The following is a 27,902-nucleotide window of genomic DNA, read 5'->3' on the forward strand; positions in this document are numbered from 1 at the left end:
GTGTCCCCAAATACAGGCTCTTGGAAAGAGGGCAAACTGTCAAAAATGTTAGAAGATACAAGGCATTCATTAAACGAGATGCTAAAGGATGGAGGTACCCTGGTACTTATGGGAGATTTTAACTGCAAAGAAATCTGTTGGGAAGAGAAGACATTAAAAGGTGGAGAGGATCTATGGGGAAATATATTACTTGACATGACTATAAAATACACAATGGCACAAAGGGTAAAAGAAAATACCAGATATAAAAGTAATGAAGAACTGTTGAGACTAGATTTAATATTTACAATGGAACCTAAAATTGTGGATAAAATTTAATACAAGACACCATTTGGGAAGAGTGATCACATATTAAAAGAATCTGAACTAAAGGAGGAATTAAATATAGAGAGAAATAAGAATTACAGAAAAGGAAGACTGACGTACAACAAAACAGAGTTTAGGAAACTTAAGAACTATATACCAAGACAAAAACCGGTTTAAGGGAGTGTCGCTTCACTTCATAGAGTAGGTGAAATTATATTTTCAAATATGTATTTAATGAACTCGGGTATAATTACCCCTTACATTAGTGTATAATTCCTCAGGGTATTGTGTTCCTCTCATGTATATATAAGGCACAGTGAAGATATAGTGAAGCTCTAAGTACTTAATAGAAAATCCTTCCACATCATTCAGCTTGGTATGAAATGAATGCTTGGAGTCTGGGGAACAAAAGTTATTGAATACATTTTATCAAACTAGTACCTCTGATTTTTTATTAATTTCTCAAATTCAAAAATGCTGCAATAGTGTGTGCAAAAACCATACACAAATTTAAGAGCAAACTAGACACTGTGAGATACAATGACAGGACACCACAAGCATAGCTCCCCTTCCAGTAAGATACAACTAGGTAAATATGAGTACATCTGAAGAGATAGAAATTGCAAAAGAAATTCTGAAAGAGATACAAGAGGACAGGAAATGGACAAAGATATAGAAGAGGTACATAGGATGGGGCAATACTCTAAAGAAGAACAATATAGACCATTAAAAATCAAACTAAGGTCTCAAATGATGGAACTATCAAAAACAGCAAAGCTGACAAATAATGAAGCTTACAAAAATGTATGGATAAAAAAAATGAGTTATGAGGAAAAAGAGAGAAAAGACACTTAAAGACACTTAGAAGTGAAGCAAATGAAAAAGAAAAATTAGAGAAGAATGGAGACTGAAAAGAATGAGTTTTTTTTTGGAGAGTACTAGACCTGAGGCTGAGGAAATGGTATATATATATATACAAGTATATATATATATATATATATATATATATATATATATATATATATATATATATATATATATATATATATATATATATATATGCGGAAAAACCACCAAGGAAAAAGAAAAACTGATGACCAAGCGCTTTCGTCTATTCAGACATCCTCAGGGTACATAGAAAAGAAAAAGTACACAAGAATATATACAAAGAGTATGAGGTCAGGGAGGGAACCAGGAGAGGTTGCGAGGATCTAATGTCAACCTGACCCGTTCGCGGCAGCGGACGTTTGGGCTACTACTTTTTTCACAATAAAATTGTCTAATTTATACATACCATGACTTAAATTTAAGTTATTGACAAATGTATCTTTGATCAGACTGGATTCTATTATATTTCTCGTCAAATATGACTTATCTTTAACAATTTCTTTAGCACCCTCCCAATTTATACAATGATTAAAATCCCTTAGGTGAATAAATAAGGCATTAGAAATTTGCCCACTCTTGACGCTATACTGATGTTGTTTTAACCTTACTTTTAATTCTTCTCCAGTCTGACCAATATAGCATTTGTCGCAATTTTTACATGGAATTGAATATATACATCCTTCTTCCTTATATATTCAATTCCATGTTCCCTCCCTGACCTCATACTCTTTGTATATATTCTTGTGTACTTTTTCTTTTCTATGTACCCTGAGGATGTCTGAATAGACGAAAGCGATTGGTCATCAGTTTTTCTTTTTCCTTGGTGGTTTTTCCGCATATTTAGAATCACGAGTTTATGTGATTTCTCATGCATATATATATATATATATATATATATATATATATATATATATATATATATATATATATATATATATATATATATATAAAGGTAACAACAACAAAACAGAAAGGAAAAAATTAAAAATAACATATGCCAACATAGACAGCATGATTTCAAAACTAAATGAATTAAATGACTATCTGGCAGTAGAGAACCAGACATAATGGGAATTGTGGAGATGAAATTAAAAAGTCTACTATTACCTAATTGTGTGGGACAAGATCTATACAACTACTGGATGAAAAATAGAAGAATAAAGAGGGTGGAGGAGTCATGTTTTTGACTAAGAAAGGTTTAAACGTGACAAAAATAACAGAAGGAAAAAATAATGTGGAAATGATCATGATAAAAGTTGAAAATAGAAACATGAAAAGTAGAAAATTTGTAGTAATATATGTGCCCCCAAAACACAGTCTTGGACTGATAGTGATTATTCCAAAATGATGGAAGACACAAAGAATGCATTAACTGAATTACTGAAAGGAGGAAAGATAGTAATTATGGGTGACTTTAACTCAATAGAAATATGTTGGAAAGAAATGATAGTGACAGGTGGAGAAGAACTTTGGGGGAATATACTACTGGATATGACCATTGAATACACAATAACGCAATGGGTAAAGAAAATACCACATATAGAAACAATGAAGAACTGTTGAGACTAGATTTAATATTTACATCAGAGCCTGAAAATGTGGATTAAATGGAATACAAGACACTAATTGGGAAGAGTGACTACATACTAATAGAGTTCGAACTAAAGGAACAAATTTGAGAAGAAATGAAAAACATAGAAAAGGAAGACTAATGTACAACAAAATGGATTTTGAGAAACTCAGAAAATTCTTTCAAAATATAAATTGGAAAAAAAAATTAAATGAAGAAACAAAGATGGAAGAGAAATGGAACACATTGAAAGAAACATATAATGAGGGAATAGACAAATACATATCAAAGCAGAAGCAAGAGAGGGTACATTAGGTGCTAGTACAACAAAAAATGTAATGAGACTAAAGGTAGAAGAGACAAAGCTTGGAAAATATGAAGAAAAAAAACAGTGGCAAATATATATCAAACTAAGAAATGAATACGTAAAAATACGCAGGGAAGAAAAGAGAAATTATGAAAAAGACATAATAGAAAAATGCAAGGACCAACCTAAACTATACAGGTATGTGAATGGTAAACTAAATGATAATCAAGAAATATTAAAACTGTGTCAAGGGAATGATGAATATATAGATTATGTAGAAATGGCTGAAATTATGAACACTTTAAATCTGTATTCACATTTGAAAGTACACAAAATTGGGAGGAAGGACAGAAAGATCCCCTCAATGAAAGAAATAACTGTGACACAGAAGGAAATAAGAGACTAAATAAAAAACCTTGACATCAGAAAATCATGGTCCGGATGGAATTTCAAATTGGATATTAAAAGAATGTGTAGATGAATGAACAAACAAAATTTATATTATAATTGATTACTCATTCACAGAAGGAAAAGAACCACAAGATTGGAAAAATGCAAATATTGTACCAGTATATAAAGGAGGGGACAAGGAAAATCCAACTAACTATAGACCACTCTCCCTCACAAGCATAATAGCAAAAATATGTGAAAATTTGATCAAAAGTAGATGGATTAAACATCTGGAAGAAAATAATATACTGAATCCAAAACAATTTGGATTTAAACAAGGAAGAACATGTGCCACTAACTTGATTTGCTTTTATTCGCGGCTAATACAAATAATGCAAGAAAAGGACAGATGGGCAGATTGTGCTTTCCTAGATCTAGAAAAAGTATTTGATAAAGTAACACACAAAAAGCTATGAAAAATTGAAACAATGGCTTGTGTACAAGGAAAGTTATTGAAATGGATGGAAGATTTCTTGAACAGGAGAAAAATGAGGATGGTACTTAGAAACAAGAACTCAACCTGGGATGAAATGATAAGTGGAGTCCCACAAGGTTCTGTATTGGTTCCGATAATGTTTGCCATATATATATGACATGGATGAAGGTGTGGAATGTTATATGAACTTCGTCGCAGATGATGCAAAAATACTAAAGAAAGCAGGTATAGAGGAAGACTGTGAATCACTGCAGAAAGACCTGGATAAAGTCTGGGAATGGAGTCAAAAGTGGGAAGTGGACTTCAACATCAAGAAATGTAGTATAATGGAGTTTGGAAAAAGTAAACATAGAATATCAGAGCAATATAAAATGGGTACTAAGGAAGTATAAAAAAAAAAAAAAGAAAAAAAAAAAAAAAAAAAAAAAAAAAACATGTCACCAGACAAGCATATCAACAAAATAGTTGGAGAAACTTTCAATTATCTAAGATCAATGAAAGTGGCCTTTGACTACTTGGATACAGAAATGGTAAAGAAAATATTAGCCACACTGATAAGACCAAGATTGGAGTACACTGTGATGCTATGGACACCCAGTATATAAAAAGTATATAAAGTAAAAAGTATATAAAGAAATTAGAAAGAATACAAAAAGCAATGACAAAGATGGCACCAACACTCTCTAAATTGATATAAAAAGATTGCCCAAACTGGAACTACCAACCCTGGACCAAAGAAGAGAAAGAGGAGATCTACTGACCATTTACAGAATTATGAAAGGGATGGAATTCCTTGATAGAGATGACTTACTAAAGTGGGATAGGAGAAAACCAAGGGGATACAAAAAGCAACTTAAAAAGGATAGTTACAGAAGAGATCTGAAAAAGAATAGCTTCCAACACAGAGTGGTAGATATCTGGAACAAATTGGATTGTGGCAATAGTGTATGCAAAAACTATAGAAGAATTTAAGAACAAACCAGATGCCAAAAGATACAAAGACGGGTAACTACAAGCAAAGCTCTTTTCCCGTATAATAAAACTAGATGGTTAAGAAAATAATTACTACATTGATAAGACTGAAACTAGAATATGCTATATCAATGTGGGCACCAAGCACAAAGAAAAACACAAAGAAATTAGAAAGAATACAAAGAGTGGCAACAAAGATGACACCCACACTATCAAATTTGACATATGAACAAAGATTGGAGAAATTACAGCTGTCAACATTGGAGCAGAGAAGGGAAAGAGGCAACCTGTTGACCATCTTCAGAATTATGAAAGGGATGGAAATTCTTGGTAGGGATACATACATATACCAAGGCTTTTTCCCCCTTCCAAGGGAGGTAGCCACAAAGGGAAAGGCATAAAAACACTCCCACCCATTTCATCCCTAAATACACTCCACACCCCTCCCACCCTTCCTCTCATCTGAGCACCTCCTGGATGACGGGTCATCCCTGAACCCTGCCCACCGCCCTGGGTCAGAAGCAGTGTCGCAAGACACAGTACATCCACAGCAAGGCCGCTTCATTTAATCGGCGACCCCCCCTCTCCGTCCCCCTTTGCATATAAAGGGAGGACGGGGAGAAATCCCTTCGGGCTGCGTCAAAATGTACTCACACATACTACCCCCCCCCACCCCCCCGCCCATTCCTCCTCATGCAGTCACAACATCATCCATATACAACCATTCTCCACTCACCTCTGTCTTCCGTCCTCTCCCTTCCTTCCTCAACAGACATTCCCCTCTTCCCCAAAGCCCCCTTCACCCCATCCATCCACCTCATCCTAGGACGTCCCCTCATGTTCACTCCCTCCACATCTGCCTTCCATACCTCTTTTACTAGTCTTTCTTCACTCATTCTTTCCATGTGTCCAAACCATCCTAATATTCTTTCATCAACCCTCTCTCCCAAATCCTTTTTCACCCCTGTTCTCCTCCTCACCTCCTCATTTCTCACTCTATCTAGCCTAGTAACCCCCACCATACTTCTCAGACACCTCATCTCAAACACATTCAAACTCCTTCTCTCTTCTTCTCTTATGTTCCACGTTTCTGCCCCATACAGTGCTGTTGGCACAATCACTCCTTCATACAGTCTCCTCTTTGCATCCATTCCCAAATGTCTATTTCTCATTACACTCTTTAAACCACCAAGGCATTTACTCGCTTCTCTCAATCTACATTCTACCTCCACCTTCACTCCACCTTTTCCTGCTACACTTGCACCCAAGTATCTAAAACTATCCAATTCCTCCAGTCGCTCTCCCTTAATGTTCACTTCCAGTCTACTGCCACTTTCACCCCTTGTACATCTCATCACCTTACTTTTACCCACATTTATCTTTAGCTTTCTTCTATCACATACTCTCCCAAACTCTGCCACCAGCTTCCTCAATCCCTCCTCTGACCCTGCCACAAGCGCAGTGTCGTCCGCAAACAACAGCTGGCTCACCTCCCACTTTTCTCCATTTTCTTTAACCATCTCCAATCCCTGACTCACTACCCTAGCATTCACCTCTCGCACCACCCCATCCATGTATAAGTTGAACAGCCAGGGCGACATAACGCATCCTTGACGAAGTCCCACCTTTACTTCAAACCACTCACTCTCTCCATTTCCAATCCTAACACATGCTCTACTACTCACATAAAAACTCTTGACAGCTCCCAAAAGCTTTCCTCCTATCCCATAAATCTGCATAACCTCCCACAGTGCCTTTCTGTCTACCCTATCATAAGCCTTTTCCAGATCCATAAAAGCCCAGAAAACATCCTTCCCCTTTCCTATAGCTTTCTCACATATCTGTCTTACCACAAGAGATGACCTATTGAAATGGGACAAGAGAGAAACAAGAGGACATGATAAAAAGTTAAAGAAAGACAGTTATAGAAGAGACCTGAACAAGAACAGTTTCCCGCACAGAGTGATCGATGTCTGGAACAAACTAAACAGTGAATGCCAGAACTATACACGAGTTCAAAAATAAATTTAATGTGGAGAGATACGAAAACTGGTCACAATGAGCATAGCTCGTCTTGTAAAATACAACTACGTACAACTAGGTAAATAACACACCAAGAAAGATCAAAACAACACCCAAATACCTATATCGCACAAATACTCTCTTAACTTCCTCCACAACCACAAGACACCAGCCTCTGGAAGCACATCCATAATCATATTACACACTGCTCCATCAACAAATTGAAAGACAACACAGTGCTTCATGCCAGACCCCTTCATATCCATCCCTCTGCATTCACTTTTCCCCAAGAGGACATGGTCCAACTGGCCAGACTGCAGTGTGGCCACCATCCAGCTCTTCTATAATTTACAAGAAAAGGTTGGATGATTGCAGATAACAGAGAAGGATGCAACACTTCACTCCATACTATACAATACATTATGGAAGACTACATTGTACACAATCATGCATGCCAACAACACGATATACACTCTATAAGGAATTTGTGGCAAAACCCTCTTCCAGCCATAGCATTCCTCACAGACAATCTAGGTAATGACAACAACAATAAAAACATTTCTCTAAATTATACACTAAGCATTTTCAGTAAAAGAGGTGCTGTGGCTTGCTGCACTGCTATTGACCTGAGGAAAGGGCAGGGTTCAGAGATGACCCTTCATCCACAAGGAGCTATGATGACAGGGATGGCAAATGGGTATTGGATAGGGGGCACAGGCACAGGGTGGGTGTGTTCCTTGACTTTGCCATCCCCTTATAAAGAGGAAAGTATTTTTTGGAATATACATGTACATGCTAAAGGCAAACTAGTGCAGACTTGTCTACTAACTGTTGGCTTAGGCTTAGTTAACTCATGAGGAACAGGTGGTCTAGTAGGAGGTCTGACACTCTCTGTAGCACCTGATGATCCAAAAGCATGGTTACCCGCTGTTAACAGAAAAAAATTGTCTTAATGAACAAAAAAATATGGCAACACCACTTTTCTTGCCAATATCAATAATCTTTGGTTTTACCAAATGCATGCATTAATCAATCAGGGAACAATGATAGGGATGGCATGAGATGTATGTCATGGACGATTATTTTGCTGCCACATGTTTCTAAACACCATTAACATTCTCATCTCCACCCACAGATGCAATGCAGGCTGGCTCTAAGGTACCTCATATTTTGTCTTTAACTTTTGTACATAGAGCTGACAATCAGTGACAATACCCATCCTTCTACTACCAGGCCACATATATACAATCTCAGACACAATCACACATACAACTAGCAACCAATGTTTCTCCCTAGAGATTTCTGGAAGGACCTAAGGACTGTTGAAATAGGACTGTAGTGGGGCTGCTGCTTTGCAGCCAATGAAACATAAAGCAATGAAAAATTGACTGATCTTCAGTTCTGTTACAATTTCACAGAATAGTTAAATCCCTCCCTATAATGATACAGTTCTTATATTCTATTCAGACTAATACTAGACAGTTTTATTTAATAAAGGGGAAGACCTTATACTGAATGGTGATGAACCTTTGAGAATGACAACTGTATAACCTTTGTTTTGCTCCAGGGGAAAAATCAAAAGCCAACTCTTTACTATCAGTTTTTCTAATAATGTGCACTGCAAGGGAAAAATATGAGTTGCACAATAATGTTACTTAATGTACTTACCAAAGTTTGGGGGTGGTACAAATGGACCACTTTTCTGAAAAAAAAACAAAAAAACATTCAATGGAAGGCATTCTATAGCAATCTTCCTTAACCCCTTTCAAAGCATATTCAAGCCCCAATTTAAGTGGACCTCAATATAAGGTTTTTCAGATTTAATGGAATGTTTGAGGAATTAAATGTCTGGGAAATATAGTAGGGATTAATAGATTGGATAGAGTGAGAAATGATGCAGGAGTGGGAAGGGAGATGGCAGATAGGGCTGACGAAAGAGTATTGGGATGGTTTGGACACATGGAAAGAATGAGTAAAGAAAGATTAGTAAAAGAGGTGTGGAAGTCAGGGTGGATGGTGTGGATTTGAGGGAACAACTGAGGATGAGATGGATGGATGGGGTGAAAGGGGCAATGAGCAGGAGGGGAATGTTTGTTGAGCAAAGAAAGGAGAAGGAAGGAGATAGGGGTGAATAGAGAATGGCTGTGTATAGATGATACTATGATGGAAGAAAGGGAAATGGTGGAGGATGGGGGTGTAGGGAGTGGTTATGTATGATATTTTGATGCAGCCCAAAGGGATTTCTCTCTGTCTTTTCTTTTTCTGCATGAGGGGATGGAGAAGAGGGGCACTGATGAAATGAAGTAACCTTGCTGTAAATATGCTGTGTCTAACAGCATTGCTTTTGACTTAGGGCAGTGGGCAGGATACAGGGATGACCCATCATCTATGAGGAGCTAAGGTGAGAGGAAAGAAAGAACAGTGGATGGGAGTGGAATGGGTGGGAGTGAAATGGATGGGAGTAGAATGGGTGGGAGTGAAATGGATGGGAGTAGAATGGGTGGGAGTGAAATTGGCGGGAGCAGGTACACCCACTCCTTGTTTAACGACCTACTCGGTTAACGACAACTCGGAGTAACGACGGGCTTTATGACGTCGTTTAACGTAAATCTCCCGAAGTTACGACGTCGTGTACGATAATTAAGTTGGCTGAGGCAAATTTGTATGATGTTATAAATGAACTTGTACGGTGGATATTAGCTGTGAGGTAAAGTGTTCTGAAGCTTAGGTCTACATTACCATCCTGCAAGCTGCAAAAACTACCTGGGGTACAGTATATACCGGTAGTGGTAAATTTTTAGTTTCGACTATGGGCGCAATATAGCAATAGAAAATTAATTATTAATTTTGTAAATTATAATGTATCAACGTAATATGCAATTTTGTGAGCGGAAATAAAAAAAAAATGCTAAAACAGATTTCGTAAGTAACGAAGTCATGTCGGACGAATGGTACACCATGTTTGTTATGATAGATGCTGATGTCGAAGAAATGAAAGGATGATAAATTAATTTGTCTAACCTAAGCTAAACTAACCTAACCTGTGTTTAATAAATCATTACCTTCAAATTAAATGTCATCCGGCTCATCCTCGTTATCGTCCTCGTGAGAGACGTTGGCAGACAAGATGGCGTCCCGAGCCTATGCTACCGACTTCGTTCATTAGCATATTTTCTTGTAGCAAGGTATTTTTTACTTTCATTTCCGCCCACAAAATTGCATATTACTTTGATACATTTTAATTTACAAAATTAATAATTAATTTTCTATTGCTATTTTGCGCCCATGGTCGAAACTAAAAAAATACCCCAGTATTCAATATGGAATGTCAGCATACGCGGATTTGGTCATATACGTTAATTTTAGGAACCTAACCACCGTAGATAAACAGTAAATAAAGCTTTAATGTACTGTATAAAAGAGGGAAAATACACGAAAATAAAGATACATGTATTGCTGGACATTGTACGTACAGTACATGTACGTATATGTATACACTTTTGCTTAACGACCAATTCTGTCAACGACGGCGCGCTGGTCCCAATTGTTGTCGTTAAACGAGGAGTGGTTGTACTTACCTTTTGACTTGGCTACATACCTTGTAAAGATGAAAAACCCCTTGGTATATAGATAGACATTTTGGCAACTTGGGCCTTCTTCAGTGGACTCATGGATGTATGAATAAAAAGATGTATTTGTATCCTGTATACATGTAAATATATAGAAGAGGCCGGTGAAAAAGTCTACAATTCAACAAGAATATGAATAATGAAAAAATTTGAAAATATGTATTATGTCTGTTATGGAGCATTTGCAGAGGAAGGGAAAGGAAGACATCCAAGAACAAAGTACTGTATATCATGGCTTATAGGACAACTTAGTGTACAAGACAACCCCCCACGATTTTAAATTGAAAAGTAAGTTTTGAGTTATACTTCCAGTATAAGGCTAACACAAGGTTTTGTAGGTTGGGTCAGCTGTAGCTTCCCCAGTGGCCTCTTAACCCATTAGCAAATAATGCTCTTTTAAAGGAACACAAAAAGCTTACTTTTCAATCGCCATTATATCTAAGTTATGCATGAAAGCTTAATTTTCTTTTGTTAATATATAACAGAAAACCTTTTTACATATTAACAAAACAAAATTAAATTTTCAAGCATAACTTAAGTAAAATGAATTTTGAAAAGTAAACTTTTTGTGTTCTCTTAAAGGAGCATTATGTGCTCATGGGTTAAGCCCCTGCTTTTTCTTGTGTTTCAAAAGCATTTTAATAATATTCCATTCAGTAACCCTTTTTACACAGCAATTGTGCAGCAGTAATGTAACGGGACGGGTGTAACGGTACTGTTACGTTACTCTATCCTGGTCACTTGTAACAGAGAATATGACCGGTCCGTGACATTAACATGTTTAGGGGTGTCCACTGCACAAACGCCTCTAAGTTTTTGTTTGTTTATTGTCCTATTCAATCTATGTTCTCTTGGTACACTATTACACAATCCTATCACTAAGGCACGTCACTGGCAGAACTACCTCTCCGAGCTCGCACATCTCGGTTAAGAATGTCGGAAGTTCCTTGGTGAGGTGCCACGCTCGTATACATTAGAATTTATCCAGTTCATTCAAATATTGTAAACTACATACATTAATACACATCAAACATCATTTAGGCATCGGTTATTTTACAACAACTAACATGATGTCAAGTTTTTTTTCCCCCCCTTACAAGGGAGATAGCCAAAGTCAAAGGTATAATTCCACTCCCACACATTTCATCCCCACATACTCCACTTCCATTCACCACCCCTCCCTCCTTTTTTTCTTGGCTCCTCCTGGATGAAAGGTCATCCCTGCATCTTGCCCACTGCCCTGGGTCAGAAGCAATGTAGCAAGACACAGCACATCCACAGCAAGGCTACTTCATTAATCAGCAACCACCCCACTCTCCATCCCCTCATGTAGAAAAAGAGAAGACAGGGAGAAATCCCTTCAGGCTGCATCAAAATATTCACACACTTCTTCACCTCCCCCATCTCTCACCCATTCCTTTCCATGCATCACAGCACCATCCAAACACATTCTCCACTCACCTTTTCTTCTGTCTTTTCCATTCCTTCCTCAACAGACATTCCCCTCTTTCCCAATGCCCCTTTTACCCCATCCATCCATCTCATCCTTGGTCACCCTCTCATGTTCACTCCTTCCACACCTCTTTCACTAATCTTTTTACAATCTTTTTTTCCATGTGTCCAAACCATCTCAATATTCTTTCATCAACCCTATCTCCCAACTCCCTTTTCAGGATTGTGGTACTCCCCAAGGCAGTCGTAGCTCCTCTTGGGGATCGGTGCCACCTGCGTAGAGCTGGTGGCCAGGGCTGGTTGCCGCCGTTTGGCCCCCAACTCTTGGGGATGGGGGGTGGTCCCACGACGTAGATGCTGCAGCTCCCGCTGGATGACCGCATTGTGAACAGCTGCCCGGGATGTAACACTTCACCCCATACCATACAACACATAATGGAAGACTGCATTATACACAATCATGCACGCAAACAACACAACATACACTCTATAAAGGATTTGTGGGAAAACCCAGTTTCGGCTGTGGCATTCCCTGAGGAGACGGGACTGCTCAGACAGACAGTCTAGGGAACGACAACAACAACAACAACTCCCTTTTCACCTCTACTCTCCTCCTCACCTCCTCATTTCTCATTCTATCCAGCCTAGTAACCCCTACTATACTTCTCAGGCATTTCATCTCAAACATATGAAGCAGACACAGTCGAAACAGGACATACCAGAACGAACGCTCTGAACCACTAGCTATCGATTCACAAACAAAGGATTTGAAAGTGGACCTGGTTGTTTACATAGATACGGTGTAGTGAAAGCAAAAGCTCATTGGGACCAAAATGTAAATGTCTTTGTATCTCCATTTTATCTTTTTTTTTCCATTGTTCTTTCTTAAAAAAAAAAAAAATGGAGAGAAACGAAGAAACTCCGAGAGGCAAAGAACCAGCGAAGAGATGCTTAGAAGAAAGTAAAATTGAAACTCCATTTGGTGTCGTTTGAAAGAAGACGTGTCTTTCTCAGACACCAAAGGAATACCAAAGGTTTGAAAGAGTTTTTTTTCGGGGTTTGAATGGGAAAGAAATATTATGCATAGAGGATTAGAAATGGATACAGAACCCAGGTATAGAAATATAATGAGAAATAGAGATATCAATGGCATTTGGGATGATTTAATAGAGCTCAAAACTGAGTACAAAACAATGTACAAAGAAGTATTTATGCTAAGGAAAGCCAATGAGGAGAATAATAGGGAGAAAGATGACTTAAAAAAGGAATTAAATCAATTAAAGGCAGAAAATGAAAGGTTAAAAAGTGAAGACATAAATAGGAATTAGGCATTAAAAAAGGAGATAAAAGATCAAATGCAAGAAGAGACTGAAAAGGTGGAGGAAAAAATCAAAGAAAATGACTTACAGGAAATAAAGAAACAGTGGAAAGTTGAACAGGAATGTCAAAAAAAATCCCTTAAAGAAATAATTGAGCAACAGGTCAAGGAAAATACCAAGGAAATGGTGATCCAAGTAATTAAAGAGAAAGGCAACTTAGTTAGGGACACAGTAGATAAAAAAGATGCATTGTAATCTATGGCATTAAAGAGAAGTATGATGTACCTAGATTTCAGAGGGAAAATGAGGAGAAAGAGATTGCTAAGGAAATTCAGAAAGAATTACAAGCGGAAGGACAAGGCTTGGATAGGGAAACCGAAGCGACCTATAGAATAGGCAGATATTCTAGAGAAAAACAATACAGGCCACTGAGAGTAAAGCTTAGATCTCAAACAAATGCAGAGGAAGTACTATTCAGAACAACAAAATTAGCAAATAGTGAACATTACAAAAATATACTGATAAAAAAAGAAATGAGGAAGAAAAAGAAAAAGAAAAAGAACTTAGAAACGAAGCAAATGAAAAAAACAAAAAGAGAATTGAAACTGAAAAAAACAATTTTTTTTGGAGAGTGGTGGACCTGAGGCTGAGAAAATGGTATATAAGGAAAAAGGAAACACAGAAGACAGAAAAAGATGAGGAGAAAGGAAATAGCTTATATCAATATAGATGGAATAACTTCAGGAATGAATTTATTAAATGATTACCTGGCCTTAGAAAATCAGACATAATGGGAATAGTGGAAACTAAATTAAAGTGTACTCTACCACCCAACACTGTGGGACAAGGTTTATATAACAGCTGGACAAAGAACAGAAAGGAGAAGGATAAACAGGGTGGCAGAGTATTAATTTTGACTAATAAAGATTTAAATGTAACAAAAATAACTGAAGGAAAAAATAATGTAGGCAATGGCGATTCAAGGGGGGAACCTGGGAGGGCCATGCCCCCCACCCCAGTTGTTCAGCTGGCCCCCCAGTTTTTTTACATATATATATATATATATATATATATATATATATATATATCTATATATATATATATATATATATATATATATATATATATATATATATATATATATACACACACACACCTTCATAAATACTACTGCGGTACTGACCACATCACAGCATCACACGCAGTGGCGATTCTAGGGGGGGGGGGGGGGTGGGAGGGCCATGCCCCCCCCCCCAGTTTTTCAGCTGGCCCTCCCACTTTCATAGTCCTAGAATCGCCACTGAATGTAGAATCAATTATCATTCAAGTTGAAAACAAACATATGAAGAGTAGAAATTTGTAGTGGTCCATGTGCCCCCCAAAACAAAGTCCTGGACAGAAAGTGATCATTCCACAATATTAGAAGATACAAAATACAAATTAACTAATATACTGAAGGACAGAGAAAATACAGTAATTAGAGGTGACTTTAATTCAAAAGAAATATGTTGGGAGGAAATGGCAGTGCAGGGTGGAGAGGAACTCTGGAGCAATGTCCTGCTCAACATGACCATTGAATACACAATGACTCAGTGGATAAGGGAAAATACCAGATACAGAGGTAGTGAAGAACCATCATGGCTGGACTTAATACTTACGACAGTCTGAAATTGTTGATAAAATTTATTACAAAAATCCGATAGGAAAGAGTGATCATGTACTAATAGAATTTGAGTTGAAAGAACAAATGGATCAAAGCAGAAATTATAAACATAGAATAGGAAGACTAATGTACACAAAAACAAATTTTGAGAAACTCAAACAATTCTTTCGCAACACAAACTGGAAAATATTCCTAAATGAAGAAACAGGGATGGAAGAGAAATGGAATATAATAAAAGAAATTTACAATGAGGGAGGAAATAAATACCTACCACAACAAAAAATGGAAAGAACATACATAAAATGCTGGTACAAAAAAGGTGTAGTGAGGCTAAGGATAAAAGAGATAAAGCTTGGAAGAAATGGAAAAGAGACAAGAAAACAAGCAAATGGCAAATGTACATCAAACTAAGAAATGAGTATGTAAAAATATGCAGAGATGAAAAGAGAAACTATATAGAAAAAAAAAAAAAAATAGAAAAATGCAAGGAAGAACCCATACTAGTTTAGCCAATCTCTCCTCGTATGATAGGTTTGCAAGTGCAGGTGCCATTTTTGTAGCTGCTCTTTGGATTCTTTCTATTTTCTTTATATTCTTTTTGGTACTGGGGGACCACAATGTCGCCGCATACTCTAATCTAGGCCTTATCAATGTAACCAATATTTTTTTTATCATGTCTTCGTCCAAGTATGTAAACGCCACTTTTATTGATCTTAGCAAGTTGTAAGTCTCCCCGACAATTTTGTTAATCTGTATATCATAGGACAAGTCGTTCGTGATAATTACTCCCAAATATTTTTCGGATCCTACTTTCTCTACTTCTTTGGTTCCAATTGTATATTTTCCTGATATTCTGTTTTTGCTTTTTCCAAACTCCATTATGCTACACTTCTTAGTATTAAAGTCCACTTCCCATTTCTGACTCAAGTTCCATACCCTATTTAGGTCTTCTTGCAGTGCTTCACAGTCCTCATCAGTTTCTATTTTCCTTAGCAGTTTGGCGTCATCAGCAAAGAAGCTCATGTAGCAGTTCACGTCCTCGTCCATGTCATTCATATAGATAGCAAACATTATTGGTGCCAGTACAGATCCTTGCGGTACTCCACTGATCACCTCTTTCCAATCTGAATATTTTTCTCTGAGCACTACTCTCATCTTTCTACCAGTCAGAAAGTCCTCTATCCATTTTAGTAGGTTTCCTTGTATTCCTCCTATGTGTTCCAGTTTTTTTTAGTAGTTTTCTGTGTGGTACTTTGTCAAAGGCTTTTTGCAAGTCTAGGGAATGCACAATCAGCCCATCCATTTCTTTCTTGCACTTTGTCTATTAGTCTTGAGTAAAAGCATATTAAGTTTGTGGAGCATGATCTTCCTTGTCTGAATCCGAATTGTCTTGGGTTTAATATGTCATTGTCTTCCAGATGTTTTACCCATCTATTCTTGATTATTTTCTCACAAATTTTGGCTATGGTGCTTGTTAGTGATACTGGCCTATAGTTGGTGGGTTCTTCCTTGTTTCCTCCTTTGTATATTGGTACAATGTTAGCGTTTTTCCAGTCCTCGGGTATCTTTCCTTCTTTGAGTGAGCTGTTTATTAAGATGTGTATTTTGTCTGTTAGTTCTTCTTTGCACTCCTTTAGAATCCAATTTGCAATACCATCCGGGCCATGTGATTTTCTGACATCCAGCCTTGATAGATGTTCTGATATTTCCTTTAGTGATGCTGTAAACTCATTCATGAGGGGAGATTTCTTGTTTTTATCTATGTCACAATTTGGTATTTTCTCTCTGGTGAAAACAGATTTAAAGTGATTGTTCATGACTTCGGCCATCTCTAAATCTTCTGTGTATTCTATGTTTCCTTGGCATAGTTTCACCATTTCCTGTTTGTTTTTAAGTTTACCATTCACATACCGATAGAATAGTTTGGGTTGCTCTTTGCATTTGTCTATAATATCCTTCTCATGGTTCCTTTTTTCCTCTCTTCTCACATTAACATACTCATTTCTACAGTTAACATAAATTTGCCATTTGCTTTGTTTTTTGTCTTTTCTCCACTTTTTCCAAGCTTTGTCCCTTCTGTCTTTTGCCTCACTGCATCTTTTGTTGAACCAACATTTAATGTACTCTCTCTCTTGCTTTTGTCTTGGTACATGCCTGTTTACACCTTCATTGTAGTTTTCCATCAATATATTCCATTTCTCTTCCACTGTTGTCTCTTCCCTGTAAAATATTTCCCAGTTTGCATTCCGGAAGAATGTCTTTAGTTTTGTAAAGTCTGTTTTGTTGTACATCAGTCTTCCTTTCCTATGCTTTTCGTTCCTCTCTATGTCTATTTCTTCCTTTAGTACAGTTTCGATGAGTACATGGTCACTCTTTCCAATTGGTGTCTCGTACTGGACTTTATGCACTATTTCAGGTTCTGTTGTAAATATTAGATCTAGTTTCGATGGCTCTTCATTATTTCTGTACCTTGTGTTTTCATGGACCCATTGGGTCATTGTGTACTCCATGGTCATATCTAGCAGTACATTGCCCCACGAGTCATCTCCTCCTTGCACTGTCATGCTGTCCCAACAAATTTCTTTGCAATTGAAGTCCCCCATAATTACCAGATTACCCTTACCCATTAGTATCTCATTTAGTGATTTTCTTGTATCATCTAGCATTTTTGTATGTTCGTTTTCTTTCCAAGCGCTTGTTTTTGGAGGCACATAAGTCACCACAAACTTTCTACTTTTCATATTCTTGCCTTCGACTTTTATCATGATCAATTCAACATTACCTTTGCCCTCTGCAATTTTTGTCACCTTTAGGTCTTTCTTGGCCAAGAACATGATTCCCCCTCCCTGTTTCTTGTCCCTGTTTTTTATCCAGTAGTTGTATAAACCTTGTCCGAAAACAGTGGATGTTATTTCACCTCTTAGTTTAGTCTCTACAATTCCCATTATGTCTGGTTTTGCTTCTAACAGATAATCATTGAGTTCGTTCAGTCCCGAAATTAGTCCGTCAATGTTGGTATAGGCCACTTTTAATTTTCTTCCTTCTCCCTGGTTTCTTCTTCCCTTGGTTTTTTCGTTTTGATGCGCCATTGTCTTAATCTCAAGTCTATTACTCTCCAGTGGAATTCTTTGCATTGTGTCTCCGATCTCTTCAAGTTTTTTTCCTTTGCTTCTTCTCTTAGTGCCCTTTCTTTTTCTAATTCCTCAGTACTCATTTCTCTTTTTATCCATATCTTATTGTACTTTTCACTCTTTGCCAAGTTACCTACTTTTTCAAATATGTCTTCTACTACCATTTGTGACCTTAGTTTTATCTTTAGAGGTCGATTCCTATCCTTAGTATAGCGACCAATTCTGTAAGTCTCTTCTAGGTCTGTGCCTGAATCTCTGTCTCCCCCCTGAATTTCATTAAGGATTTCTACTGCTGTCTCTTTTTCTTTTTTTTCTCTCATGTACCTCGCCAATCCTTGTTTCTCTTTGAGTCCATAAACCACAATACATTTCTTCCTATCTACTGTATCCCTGACCCAATTTGCTTTTTCGTTAATCACTTGAATGATTGTGTCTTTTGCATTATCTTGCATTTGCTGCTTGACTATTTCTTTGAAAGAAATTACTTTATTTTCAATATGAATTTCTTTATTTTCAATATGAAGGAGTAATTGTGCCAACAGCACTGTATGGGGCAGAAACATGGAACATGAGGGAGGAAGAGAGAAGGAGTTTGAATGTGTTTGAGATGAGGTGTCTGAGAAGTATGATGGGGGTTACCAGGCTGGATAGAGTGAGAAATGAGGAGGTGAGGAGGAGAACAGGGGTGGAAAGGGAGTTGGGAGATAGGGTTGATGAAAGAGTAATAGGATGGTTTGGACACATGGAAAGAATGAGTGAAGAAAGATTAGTAAAAGAGGTATGGAAGGCAGATGTGGAGGGAGTGAACATGAAGGGATGTCCTAGGATGAGGTGGATGGATGGGGTGAAGGGGGCTTTGGGGAAGAGGGGAATGTCTATCGAGGAAGGACGGGAGAGGACAGAAGACGGGTGAATGGAGAATGGTTGTATGTGGATGATGTTGTGATGTATGAGGTGGAATGGGCGGTGAGGTAGTATGTGTGAGCAAATTTTGACACAGCCCAAAGGGATTTCTCCCCATCTTCTCCTTTATGCATGGGGGGACGGAGAGGGGGGTCGCCGATTTAATGAAGCGGCCTTGCTGTGGATGTGCTGTGTCTTGCGACACTGCTTCTGACCCAGGGCAGTGGACAAGGTGCAGGGATGACCCGTCATCCAGGAGGTGCTAAGATAAGAGAGAGGGTGGAAGGGTGTGGAGTGTATTCAGGGATGGAATGGGTGGGAATGATTTTATGCCTTTTCCTTTTTGGCTACCTCCCTTGTAAGGGGGAAAAAGCCTTGGTATATGATGATCATGATGATATATACAATAATGATAGTTGGGTCCTACAGATATGTATACTAAATACATATATTACAGAAACATATACATATATATATATATATATATATATATATATATATATATATACACATCCATTTAATATACTGTTACAAAAAGTGATATTATTATGCAGGGATGTGTTTATGTAGCTATGTAGGCATACATAGATTCAGATCCATATGGAACATCTACCCTCATTTCTATGTATAAGCATGTTGGAATGCTCACATGTGGCAGACAGTGGATAGTCCTTGTATTTACCAAGTTGTATTTTGCGGGAAGAGAGCTATACTCATAGTGACCTGCTATTTTATCTTTCCTCATCCAGTTTTTTTTTAAAGTCATGTATAGTTTTAGCACGCACCATTTTCTCATTCAGTTTGTTCCAAATATCTATCATTCTGTGTGGGAAGCTATTCTTTTTCAGATCTCTTCTGTAACTGTCTGTCTTAAGTTTTTTCTCGTGTCCTCTTGTATTTCTTCTGTCCCATTTTAGTAGCTCATCCCTATCAAGAATTTCCATCCCTCTCATAATTTTGTAAATGGTTATCAAATCACCTCTTTCTCTTCTTTGTTCCAGGGTTGTTGTTGTTGTTGTCGTTCCCTAGACTGTCTGTCCGAGCAGTCCCGTCTCCCCAAGGAATGCCATAGCCGAAACTGGGTTTTCCCACAAATCCTTTATAGAGTGTATGCTGTGTTGTTTGCGTGCATGATTGTGTATAATACAATCTTCCATTATGTGTTGTATGGTATGGGGTGAAGTGTTACATCCTGGGCTGTTCACAACGCGGTCATCCAGCCTCTTCTGGTAGCTTAGAAGTGCTGGGTGGTGACCGCACCGCAGTCTGGCCAAGTGGACTCTGTCCTTTCGTGGGAGAGAGGATTCAGAAGGGTGGATATCAGGGGGTCTGGCATGCAGCAGTGTGTTGTCTTTCAGTGTGTTAATGGAGCGGTGAGTGATTATGAATATGTTTCCGGAGGCTGGTATTTGGTGGTTGTGGAGGAAGAGAAGAGAGTTTCTGTGTGTGATAAAGGTCTTTGGGTGTTGTTTTAATGTTTCTTGGTGTGTGTGGGTGTTCTGCTATGTAGTGTAGCGGGTGTGATGTGTTTGTGGTGGCTGTGGCAAGTGTTTGTGTGCCTCTCATGTCGAGGTGGTCCTTGACTTTGAGGACTTTTGTTTCATGGTGTAAATGGTCTGTAGGTGTTGTATTTGTGCAGCCTGTAATTGTTTTTAGGGCTTTGTTTTGTATGATTTGAAGGGTGTTGTGGTGTGTCTCACTGAGATTAGGAGCCCATGCAGGACTCGCATAATTCATCACAGAGCGTATGCATTGTTTATATATTGTTATATTAGTTTCTTTGTTTTGTCCAAATGTTGTTCCAGTGATTGACTTAAGTGCATTAAGTCTGGGTGTGCATTTGTTTTTTATGTTTGTGATGTGTTGTTTGAAAGACATGGATGTATCGTATATTACACCAAGAATTTTCGGTGTGTTTGTGTGTGGTATTAGAGTGTTGTTGATGTAGAGATGAGGTATGTATTTGTGTTCTTTTGTCCAGTTGGTGAGAAGTGTTGCTGTAGATTTGGTTGAAGCTATTTTGAGTCTGTGATGAACCATGTGTTGAGTGTATCAAGGTATGGCTGGATTATTTCTGCAGCTTTGTCTGTGTTACGATGTGTGCATGTGATTGTTATGTCGTCTGCATAGGAAGAGATATGTATTTCTGAGGTGTCTGGCATGGGTAAGATGGGGTAAGAGTATGACAGATTAAATAGTGTGGGGAATAGAACTGAGCCCTGTGGTACTCCATTCTTAATGTTTCTGATGTGCGATGATTGGCCATTATATGACACGTAAGCATTCCTACCTGCCAGATAATTGGCCAGCCATCTTTTGGTGTTATTGTGCATGTCTGTGTTATATATTTTATCTGTTAGGTTGTGGCAGGGGATAGCATCAAAAGCTTTACTAATGTCTAATGTTATAAGAAGTGTTCTTTGGTGGGGCCTATCTGAATTGATGCCATCTAAAATTCTTTGTGTGAGGTTTGTCAGAAGAGTGTTTGTGGAGTGTAGTGGCCTAAAACCGTGTTGTGAGTCAGCAAGGGGAATATGTGGTGTGACAAGTTTAAGTATTAGGCGTTCAATGACTTTAGAGGGGGTGCAGAGAAGTGTGATTGGGCGGTGCGATGTTGGGATTGTTGGGTCTTTGTTCGGTTTTGGAATGGTGATTATTTTACCATGCTTCCAGATGTCGGGTATAGTGTTGTGTGAATAGCTGTAGTTTGCAATGTTTGTGAGTGCGTGTATACCTTGTGGTCCAATGTGTTTTAGGTGGATGTTGCTTATGTTATCAGGGCCACAGGCAGATGAGTGCTTGAGAGTATGTATTATGAGTATTGTCTGACTGTCTATGAAGGGTGTATAGTCTGAGTCTGTGGGAAAGTCTTTCTTACGTCGAATGGTGCGTCGGTCGTCAGGGTGAGAAGTGAGATGGCTTGTCTGTGCAAAATGACGTATGAGTGCGTTTGCTTGTTGTCTGTTTGAGGGTAGATTATCTGTTGTTGTGATTATTGCTGCGTGAGAGCGTGTAGTGTTACTGTTGGATAGTGTAATGCTGTTGAGTGTTTTGTACAATTTGCTGGTGTTTGTTTTGTGATCAAGTGTATTGATAAAGTATTGCCAATTTTGTGTTTTTTGTTCATGTATTTTATTGGCAATCACAGTGTTTAGTGTTTGTATTTGGTCTGCTATGTTTTGAGGGATAGGTGTGGGGGTATCGTGTTTAAGTGTGTCACGTTGTCTGATGAGGCCTTGGATTTCTGGTGTGAAGTTGGGGTTGTGTGATTTTCTGTTGCCTCTAGGGATGTATCTCTTGTCTGCATTTTGTATGATTGTATTAAAAGTGTGCACAGCATTGTTTATGTTTGTGATTGGTGTACTGTTAAGTGTTTCAAAATGTTGTTCTGTCTCTTCAGTAAAAGCTTCCCAGTTAGCTCTCTTGTAATTGGTGTAAGTGTGTCACAAAAAGTCACAATTTAGCCGAAGATGCATCTATTAAAAAAAAGAAAACAGACCCTGTATCACCACACTTCTGGTGTCCAATTACTCGATAAATCTGCCCTTGGCATCAATGATGTCCTCAACATGCCCTTGATCTGACTGATCAGATCATCCCTACTCTTGTATGGGGTGCGGTTAGTATCTCGTTCAACTGTGCCACGTACAAAATAGTCCATAGGGTTAAGGTCAGGTGGGTTAAGGTCAGGTTGGAGAGCCATTTGTGATATTTTCTCAAGGTGTGACATGGTGCCAGGTCCTTTTGCCACATGTAGGGTCTACCAGCACCTACTTTCTCAATCCATGGCTTCACATGGATCTGTAGGACTTTGATGTACACTTCGGTGCTCACCCTGAGCCCCTGGGGGAAGGAAGAACAGGGGAATGACATGACTCTTGCTGCAGACTACCCCAAACACCATGACAGTTGTAGGAAACTTGGTTTTCATGACTCTTGGCACTTCCTTGAGACAGACACCCAAACATCTGTTGTTCTCAGAGTTGTGGGTCTGGTCCTGGCAGAAGTTCTTTTTGTCTGAAAAGAACTCAAGAGTGCTTCAGTTTGTTGAGCTTCTTGTTCTTCTTGAAGTGGTTCTCCTGAATCTTTGCAGAGAGGAGTTGACCCTTACGCATCTTGTATGACTTGTATCTGATATCCTCATGCAAACACTTCCTTATGACACTGGCAGCTCTCTGGCAACGGACCTCAAGGCCCGGCTGGGGTCTTCATCAACCATGGCTTGCAATTGAGTGACAAATTCAGCATCCCTGATGGTGTCCAATCATTGAGAATGATGTTTCCTCTTGGCAACACCTACATAATCATAGTCAGAAGAAATCAACTCCCTCCTGGTGGTCCTGACAAAATGTTCAGTCACTTTTAGCAGTGAAAAAAGCCTTTGGTATATGTATGTATTTATGTATGTAGAGCATGCCTTTCCCATAGATGAGGAAATGTAAAGCTCTCCATGGACACAAGGTGTTGCTGGGACAAAGTCTCAACGTATACTGATTGGTTGCTTTTGTTTTCAGTGGAGGTTACATGTGTCTTTCCAAACAGTGTCCCTGAAACAACAAAACAATTACCGTACACACCCTGTAAACTAAAAACACAAAAGATGTGTATTAGTTGTGATCTGTAGACTAATCACCAATGCATGAAACCTTCACTAGAATACACAAAGTTGTACCATTTTTCAAACTATGACTTGAGAGAGATAAGTTCATAGCAATATTTATTCACAATATTTTCAAAGCAAATTAAACAATAAAGATTTTAATCTCACTAGCATAGTTTCACAAAATAATCATTACTTCAATCATCATGTATTAAAATCCTTTAAAAGGCACATCATCACCTGACTTCAGAGAGGTGGGATACTTGGCTAGACAGTCTAGCAAATGACAACAACCTTGTCATACTCCTTCTCCAAGTCCATTAAAGCTCAAAAGCATCCTTAGCTCTTGCCAAACTTTTTCCCGCTTAATAATACAAACCAAAAACAAATAATGTGTATCACCTCTCAGAACAAGTTTAATTGAAAAATAGGTTGAATGAAACAATTTTGCCACATCTATAGCAAACATATAAAAGAAAAACTTCCTAGTCTCCTCTTGGTATTTTTAAGGCATGCCTTGCGTGAATATGATATATTTACCTAGTTTTACCTAGTTGTATTTTGCAGGAAGGGGAGCTACGCTCATGGTGTCCCGCCTTTGTATCTCGCAGTGTCTAATTTGCTCTTAAACTCATGAATAGTTTTTGTGCATACTATTTCATTGTCCAGTTTGTTCCAAGTGTCCACCACTCTATGTGGAAAACTGTTTTTCTTCAGATCTCTTCTGTAGCTATGTTTTTTTCTTTTCTTTTTATGTCCTCTTGTGCTTCTCTTGTCCCAGTTTGACAAGTCCTCTCTATCAAGTATTTCTGAGCCTTTCATGATTCTGTATATGGTCAAGGGGAGACGGAGAGGGGGGGTCGCCGATTAAATGAAGCGGCCTTGCTGTGGATGTGCTGTGTCTTGCGACACTGCTTCTGATCCAGGGCGTTGGGCAAGGTGCAGGGATGACCCGTCATCCAGGAGGTGCTCAGATGAGAGGGAGGGTGGGAGGGGTGTGGAGTGTATTTAGGGATGAAATGGGTGGGAGTGTTTTTATGCCTTTCCCTTTTTGGTTACCTCCCTTGAAAGCGGGAAAAAGCCTTGGTATATGTATGTATGTATGTATATGGTCAGTAGGTCACCTCTCTCTCTTCTTTGCTCTTCCTCACAGACAATCTAGCGAATGACAACATTAAAAACATTTATCTAAATTATACAGTAAAAGAGGTGCTGTGGCTTGCTGCACTGCTGTTGACCTGAGGAAAGGGCAGGGTTCAGGGATGACCCTTCATCCACAAGGAACTATGATGACAGGGATGGCAAATGGGTGTTGGATAGGGGGCATGGGCACAGGGTGGGTGTGTTCCTTGACTTTGCCATCCCCTTCTAAAGAGGAAAGGGTTTTTTGGATTATACATGTACATGCTAATGGAAAACTAGTGCAGATTTGTCTACTAACCGTTGGCTTAGGTTTAGTTAACTGATGAGGAACAGGTGGTCTAGGAGATCTGACACTCTCTGTAGCACCTGATGATTGAAAAGAATGGTTACTTGCTGTTAATGGAAAAAATTGTCTTAATGAAAAAAAAATATAAATATATGGCTACACCACTTTTCTTTCCAATATCAATAATCTTTGGTTTTACCAAATGCATGCATTAATCAATCAGGGAACAATGATAGGGATGACATGAGATGTATGTCATGGACGATTATTTTGCTGCCACATGTTTCTAAACACCATTAACATTCTCATCTCCACCCACAGATGCAATGCAGGCTGGCTCTAAGGTACCTCATATTTTGTCTTTAACTTTTGTACATAGAGCTGACAATCAGTGACTATACCCATCCTTCTACTACCAGGCCACATATATACAATCTCAGACACAATCACACATACAACTAGCAACCAATGTTTCTCCCTAGAAATTTCTGGAAGGACCTAAGGACTATTAAAGTAGGACTGTTGTGGGGCTGCTGCTTTGCAGCCAATGAAATATAAAGCAATGAAAAATTGACTGATCTTATAGCCTTCAGTTCTGTTACAATTTCACAGAATAGTTAAATCCCTCCCTATAATGATACAGTTCTTATATTCTATTCAGACTAATACTAGACAGTTTTATTTAATAAAGGGGAAGACCTTGTACTGAATGGTGCTGAACCTTTCAGAATGACAACTGTATAGCCTTTGTTTTGCTCCAGGGGGAAAATCAAAAACCAACTCTTTACTATCAATTTTTCTAATAATGTGCACTGCAAGGGAAAATATGAGTTGCACAATAATGTTACTTAATGTACTTACCAAAGTTTGGGGGTGGTACAAATGGACCACTTTTCTGAAAAAAAGAGAAAAAACATTCAATGGAAGGCATTCTACAGCAACCTTCCTTAACCCCTTTCAAAGCACATTCAAGCCTCAATTTAAGTGGACCTCAATATAATGTTTTTCAGATTTAATGGAATGTTTGAGGAATGAAATGTCTGAGAAATATAGTAGGGATTAATAGATTGGATAGAGTGAGAAATGATGCAGGAGTGGGATGGGAGATGGCAGATAGGGCTGATGAAAAAGTATTGGGATGTTTTGGACACATGGAAAGAATGAGTAAAGAAAGATTAGTAAATGAGGTATGGAAGTCAGGGTGGATGGTGTGGATTTGAGGGAACAACTGAGGATGAGATGGATGGATGGGGTGAAAGGGGCAATGAGTAGGAGGGGAATGTTTGTTGAGCAAAGAAAGGAGAAGGAAGGAGATAGGGGTGAATGGAGAATGGCTGTGTATAGATGATACTATGATGGAAGAAAGGGAAATGGTGGAGGATGGGGGGTGTAGGGAGTGGTTACGTATGATATTTTGATACAGCCCAAAGGGATTTCTCTCTGTCTTCTCTCTTTCTGCATGAGGGGATGGAGAAGGGGGGCACTGATGAAGTGAAGCAACCTTGCTGTAAATATGCTGTGTCTCACAGCATTGCTTCTGACCTAGGGCAGTGGGCAGGATACAGGGATGACCCATCATCTATGAGGAGCTAAGGTGAGAGGAAAGAAAGAGCAGTGGATGGGAGTGGAATGGGTGGGAGTGAAATGGATGGGAGTAGAATGGATGGGAGTGAAATTGGCGGGAGTAGGTACTTACCTTTTGACTTGGCTACATGCCTTGTAAAGATGAAAATCCCCTTGGTATATAGATAGACATTTTGGCAACTTGGGCCTTCTTCAGTGGACTCATGGATGTATGCATAAAAAGATGTACTGTATTTGTATCCTGTATACATGTAAATATATAGAAGAGGCTGGTGAAAAAGTCTACAATTCAACAAGAATACAAATAATGAAAAAATGTGAAAATATGTATTATGGCTGTTATGAAGCATTTGCAGAGGAAGGGAAAGGAAGACACCCAAGAACAAAGTACTGTATATCATGGCTTATAGGACAACTCAGTGTACAAGACGACCCCCCACGATTTTAAATTAAAAAGAAAGTTTTGAGTTATACTTCCTGTATAAGGCTAACACAAGGTTTTGTAGGTTGGCTCAGCTGTAGCTTCCCCAGTGGCCTCTAAACCCATTAGCATATAATGCTCTTTTAAAGGCACACAAAAAGCTTACTTTTCAATCTCCATTATATTTAAGTTATGCATGAAAGTTTAATTTTCTTTTCTTAATATATAACAGAAAATCTTTTTACATATTAACAAAACAAAATTAAATTTTCAAGCATAACTTAAGTAAAATGAAGTTTGAAAAATTAACTTTTAATGTTCTCTTAAAGGAGCATTATGTGCTCATGGGTTAAGCACCTGCTTTTTCTTGTGTTTCAAAAGCATTTTAACAATATTTCATTCAGTAACCCTTTTTACACAGCAATTATGCAGCCTAGATTCTTTAGAATTTATCCTGTTGTTGTTCTTGTTGTCGTTCCCTAGACTGTCTGTCCGAGCAGTCCCGTCTCCTCAAGGAATGCCACAGCCGAAACTGGGGTTTCCCACAAATCCTTTATAGAGTGTATGTTGTGTAGTTTGCGTGCATGATTGTATATAATGCAGTCTTCCATTATGTGTTGTATGGTATGGGGTGAAGTGTTACATCCTGGGCAGCTGTTCACAATGCGGCCATCCAGCCTCTTCTGGTAGCTTAGAAGTGCTGGGTGGTGGCCGCACCACAGTCTGGCCAGGTGGACTCTGTCCTTTCATGGGAGAGAGGATTCAGAAGGGTGGATATCAGGGGGTCTGGCATACAGCAGTGTGTTGTCTTTCAGTGTGT

The 27,902-nt window shown here is 38.5% G+C and overlaps 1 protein-coding gene across 10 annotated transcripts in view; it reads right to left on the minus strand.

Annotated features, from left to right (window-relative positions):
- LOC143017865 (uncharacterized) overlaps positions 1-27,902 on the minus strand; it is a 466,837-nt gene that overhangs the window by 146,287 nt on the left and 292,648 nt on the right. For all 10 annotated transcript variants that reach the window (XM_076172851.1, XM_076172852.1, XM_076172856.1 and 7 more), the window contains 4 exons: positions 25,939-25,972; positions 25,090-25,157; positions 8,620-8,653; positions 7,781-7,878 (listed from right to left, as the gene is read on the minus strand). In XM_076172851.1, the coding sequence (XP_076028966.1) occupies positions 7,781-7,878; positions 8,620-8,653; positions 25,090-25,157; positions 25,939-25,972 (234 nt within the window). The remainder of the gene's footprint in view (positions 1-7,780; positions 7,879-8,619; positions 8,654-25,089; positions 25,158-25,938; positions 25,973-27,902) is intronic.

Source organism: Oratosquilla oratoria, chromosome 33, assembly GCF_046742065.1.
Source record: "Oratosquilla oratoria isolate Oo_2021 chromosome 33, ASM4674206v1, whole genome shotgun sequence".
NCBI classification, from domain to species: domain Eukaryota; kingdom Metazoa; phylum Arthropoda; class Malacostraca; order Stomatopoda; family Squillidae; genus Oratosquilla; species Oratosquilla oratoria.